Below are 5,100 nucleotides of genomic sequence, written 5' to 3'. Positions count from 1 at the left end.
GGAGGGAGGGAGGGAGGAAGAGAAGGGCAAAGGGAGAGGATGGGAGAAAGAGGTGGGAGGGGGGAAGGGTGGAAATGGCGGGATGAGAAGGGGGGGGAGAGAGAGAGAATGTGAGCCTGGCTTCCTTTTGTAATTTTATTTGCCCCTCAAGCATGATGGCTCCTCTGACAGACCCGGATGTCCTGTAAACCTGTTGTAATCACTGCTTTCAGGGGGAGCAGAGTTGCTTATTGATATTTTCATTTTTGGTGGGATCTCTTGTAGCACAGGCTGACCCCCCCCGCCAAGAATTAAATTAGCTTACATTAAAATAGCAGCAACAGCTAGCTTTTAATTTTATGTGGCAAAGATGGCCTTGAAACTTGGATTCTCTTGAGTCAACCTGAGCTCTGGGGTCACAAGCTTGTGTCATGACGCACTCCAGTTCTATGTGATGCCGAGAAGGGTGAAGGGTGTGTGCTGAGCAATCCAGTGAATAAGCTAGCTCTCATTCCTTGTCCTTCTGAGGGTTTTTGGGTTTTGTTTGTTTTTGTTTTTGTTTTTCGAGACAAAGTTTCTCTGTGTATCCTTGGCTGTCTTGGAACTATCTCTTGTAGACCAAGCTGGCCTCGAACTCACAGAGATCCAGCTGCCTCTGCTTCCCAGGTGCTGGGATTAAAGGCATGTGCCACCACCACCCTGCCTTCTATAGAGATGATCATCTCTTTTCAGGATAGTTTGTTTCTTCTTTTGTACACTCTTTGCTTAGTTTTTGTTTGTTTGTTTGTTTGTTTTTGTTTTTTGCCTGCCTTAATGAATTAGTGAGGACTTCTAATCCCATGCCAAAGAGAGTGATTCATTGCCTTCCTTCTCAGTTCGGTAGAGAGATCTCCATGTTTCTAATCATTAATTACGGTAGCTAGAGGGGTTGTCTGAAGACACTCTTTATCAAGTTGAAGTGCTCCCCTTTATTCCTAGTGTAGTGAGAGTGTTTATGACTGTATATTGGATATTGTCTAGACTTTTTCTGCTGTTGACATGGTCATGTGGTTTTCTTCTGTACTCTATTGATTTGATGGGTTACATTAATTGATCTCTGTATGTTGACTCTGTTACACCACACTTGGTTGTGTGGCATAATTCTTTTATATGTTGTTGGATTTAGTTTACTGCTATTTTATTATAGATAGTTGAGTCTGTATTCACTGAAGGTCTGGTCTATAGTTCTCTGCCTGCTGTCATGTCCTGCGTGTTTTGGCCTTAAGGTAATAATGCCCTCATGGACAAATTGAGAAGTAGTGCTTTCCTTTCCAACTTCTGAAAGAAATTGTGGAAAATTTGAATAATTTCTTTCTAAAATGTTTGGTGAAATTTGCCAGTGCATTTATCTGTGTTTGATGCTTTATCTGTTGGAAGGATCTTAATTATTAATTTTTGTCTGATTATCTAAATGACTCTCAAAAGCCAGTGAGTAATGACAACTGTACAGTTGAAGGACAAACTTAGGAATTAACCCAGGAGTCCTGTGCTTGTGTGAAGTCCTTTCCCTCAGTGAAGACACGGTTGTCCCTACTGTACAATGTGAGAAAGGCAAAGGTGACAGAAGAAATGCTTCGTTTCCATTTGATGTCGAAAAACGTAGAATGAAATAGATATTTTAAAATAGATTTACTAAAAATCTCAAGGGAATAATTTTATTTCCACCGATTTGTGTGTGTGCTTATGTCACAGCTTGCCTGCAAAGGTCAGAGGGCACCTTGCTGAATTCTCCAACCTAGTGGGTGTCAGCAGCTTCCCCCTGAGCCGTCTTGCCAGCCCAAGGGAATCTTTATGAGATAGTTCAGCATACTGTTTTCTAAACCAGAGGGGAAGTGACACCTGCTGCCTCACGCTCTTAGCCCACGCATCTCTTCATGGTTATGAAGGAGACTGTGTGTTAGGAGTGGCTCCTGAGTACACAGTTCATTTCTGGGCCTCTTGTTTTACATGGCTATGGCTCTAATGAGTCAGCTGAAAAAACATTAAAAGAAGAAACCTGGTAGGGGCCAGTGTGGATGGAGACTTCCCTGGTTACAAGCACAGTGAGACCCTACATTGATATCTGCCTGGTTTTCCCAGCCACTCTGGTGCTGACTGTGTGGGTGACTTAGTGGCTTCCAGCAAAGGAACGTGGTGCCTGCCTTGTTTCTTCTTGGCTTACTTGGTGTGACTCTGCTCTGTTCAGGGCTGGGCACTGTTGAGCCGCTAGGACAGTGGTTCTCAATCTGTGGGTCGACCCAGGGCCTCATGGGAGCAGCAATTAAGTTGTAATTCAGAGCACCACATTAAAGTTCTGTTACAAATGTAGTTGTATAATTGAAGGTACGTGCCACTAAATGATTAATAATCCTTGAGTAGCATGTAAAACTCATTCATAATTCAGGGTGTAGTCACATCAAATTAATATTTCTTTGTAATTTGCTCTCACAAATAGAAACGTTGTGCTTTGCACCAACATCTGTCACACATCCCATATTCAAATTAAAGAGGACTAGAAAACACCAGTTTGTATTTACAGGTCTCTAACAAAGCTTGCTGGAAGCAATTGTAAGAATAAAAACTCTCACAGCATCCTGTGTTCAGCTTTCAAGTAGATGCTGCAGAAGACTCCTGGAGAGTTTGCAGCGTGAATCCTATCAGAGAAAGAAGAGGGTGTGGAGATAAACCCCATTTGTTTAGCATTATTCTATGACAGAAATTAACGTTTGCACTGGCATTTGGGATGAAATCACTCTCTAGGTTCTGGGAGTGAGTTCAGTGTGGCCTCCTTGGACATGCGCAGGAGCCAGGACCTGATAGCACTGTCCAGGTCCTGCCTGTTGTCCTTGCCTTTGCTGAGGCTCAGAGAGTCAGTCTGCTGCCTCCTCTACCGCCTGTGAGAAGGAAAGGGAGGAAGAGGAATGAGGAGTGTGGAGTAAGCTTCCACTTTGGTCTTGAACTCATTCTGCACACTGTGGGTGTACAGCAGATTGGTTTTGTGAATTTCCTCTTTAAGTTCCTGTTAAATTTAACTCTTATCTTTTTGATGGATTTCATGTTTATAAATATATTTTTTCTCATATTTAGGAGTCTCCAAAAAATGTAGAATCCTTTGCTTCCATGCTGAGACACTCTCCACTGACACAGATGGGGCCTGCCAAGGACAAACTGGTCATTGGGCGGATCTTTCATATTGTGGAGGATGATCTCTACATAGATTTCGGTGGCAAGTTTCACTGTGTTTGTAAAAGACCGGACGTGGATGGCGAGTAAGTAGAATCATGTTCAAGTGACCGACAGTAAATTGCTTGTTCTGCAATCTTAAGGACCAGAGTTCCAACCCTGGAACTACCACAGAAGGCCAGGTGTGGAACATGCACTTGTAATGCCAGTGCTGGGAGGCGGATGGATCCCTCAGGCTCAATGCCATACTCACCCCCTCCCCCAATTGACTTAGGAGAGCTTATCTATTTCTCCTTCCTTAGTAGATCCATGTCTCTCTTAGGGTCCTTTTTGTTGTCTAGATTCTCTGGGATTGTGGAATATAAGCTGATTATCCTTTGCTTTATGCCTAATATCTGGTTATGAGTGAGTACATACTATATTTTTCTCTTTGTGTCTGGGTTACCTCATTAGAATTTTTTTTTCTGTTTCTGTCCATTTGCTTGCAAATTTCAAAATGTCATTAGTTTTTACCATTGTGTAAATGTACCACACTATCCTTATCCATTCTTCAGCTGAGGAGTGTCTAGGTTGTTTCTAGGTTCTGGCTATTATGAATAATGCTGCTATGAACAGTAGCGTGAGCACATGCCCTTGTGGCATGATTGAGCATCCTTTGAGTATATGGTCAAAAGTGATATTGCTGGATATTAAGATAGATTGATCCCTAATATTCTGAGAAACTGCCATATTGATTTCCTAAGCAGCTGTACAAGTTTGCACTCCTACCAGCAATGCAAGAGTGTTCCCCTTACTCCACATCTTCTCTAGCATAAGATGTCATCAGTGTTTATGATCTTGGCCGTCCTGATAGGTATAAGATGGTATCTCAGAGTTGTTTTGATTTGCATTCTTTGATGGCTAAGGAAGTTGAGCATTTCCGTAAGTGTCTTTTGGCCATCTGAGATTCCTCTATTGAGAGTTCTCTGTTTAAATCTGTACCCCATTCCCTGTCTCGAAAAACCAAAAAAAAAAAAATCTGTACCCCATTTTATAATTGGATTATTTGGTATTTTGGTGTCCAGTTTCTTGAGTTCTTTGTATATTTTGGACCAGACCTCTGTCAGATGTGGGCTTGGTGAAGATCTTTTCCCATTCTATAGGCTGTTGTTTTGTCTTGTTGACCATGTCCTTTGCTTTACAGAAGCTTCTCAATTTCAGGAGGTCCCATTTATTAATTGTTTCTCTTGTGTCTATGCTACTGAGGTTATATTTAGGAAGCGGTCTCCTGTACCAATACATTCACAGATACTTCCTACTTTCTCTTCTATGAGGTTCAGTGTGGTTGGTTTTATGTTGAGGTTTTTGATCTATGGAATTGAGTTTTGTGCATGGCATAGATATAGATCTCTTTGCATTTTTCTACATGTCAGCAAAGATTCTTTTTTTCCATTTTATAATTTTAGCTTCTTTGTCAAAAATCAGGTGTTCATAGGCATATGGATTGCTGTCCCAGTCTTCGGTTAGATTCCTTTGGTTGTCTTGTCTGTATTTATGCTAATAACAAGCTGTTCCCATTACTGTAGCTCTGTGGTAGAATTTGAAGTCAGGAATGGTGATGCCTCTAGAAGTTCCATTATTTTGCAGGATTGTTTTGGCTATCATGGGTTTTTTGCTTTTCCATATGAAGTTGAGTATTGTTTTTTTGAGGTCTGTGAAAAATTATGCTGGGATTTTGCTGGGTATTGCATTGAATCTGTAGATTGCTTTTGGTAAGATTACCGTTTTCACTATGTTAATCCGACCTACCCAAAAGCATGGGAAATCATTCCATTTTCTGATGTCTTTGATTTCTTTCATCAAAGATTTAAAGTTCTTTTCATACAGGTCCTTCACTTGTGTGAGTAGAGTTATTACCCCAAGATATTTTATGTTATTTGT

The 5,100-nt window shown here is 41.2% G+C and overlaps 1 protein-coding gene across 1 annotated transcript in view; it reads left to right on the top strand.

The window, feature by feature from the left end:
* Mrps28 (mitochondrial ribosomal protein S28) overlaps positions 1-5,100 on the top strand; it is a 124,866-nt gene that overhangs the window by 25,221 nt on the left and 94,545 nt on the right. The window contains exon 2 of the mRNA XM_005361794.2: positions 3,085-3,266. Coding sequence (XP_005361851.1) covers positions 3,085-3,266 — 182 coding nt within the window. The remainder of the gene's footprint in view (positions 1-3,084; positions 3,267-5,100) is intronic.

The sequence above is a fragment of the Microtus ochrogaster genome, linkage group LG5 (assembly GCF_000317375.1).
Source record: "Microtus ochrogaster isolate Prairie Vole_2 linkage group LG5, MicOch1.0, whole genome shotgun sequence".
Classification (NCBI taxonomy): Eukaryota; Metazoa; Chordata; class Mammalia; order Rodentia; family Cricetidae; genus Microtus; species Microtus ochrogaster.
Note: the sequence above shows the minus strand (reverse complement) of the source record. Positions and strands in the feature narration are given on the sequence as shown.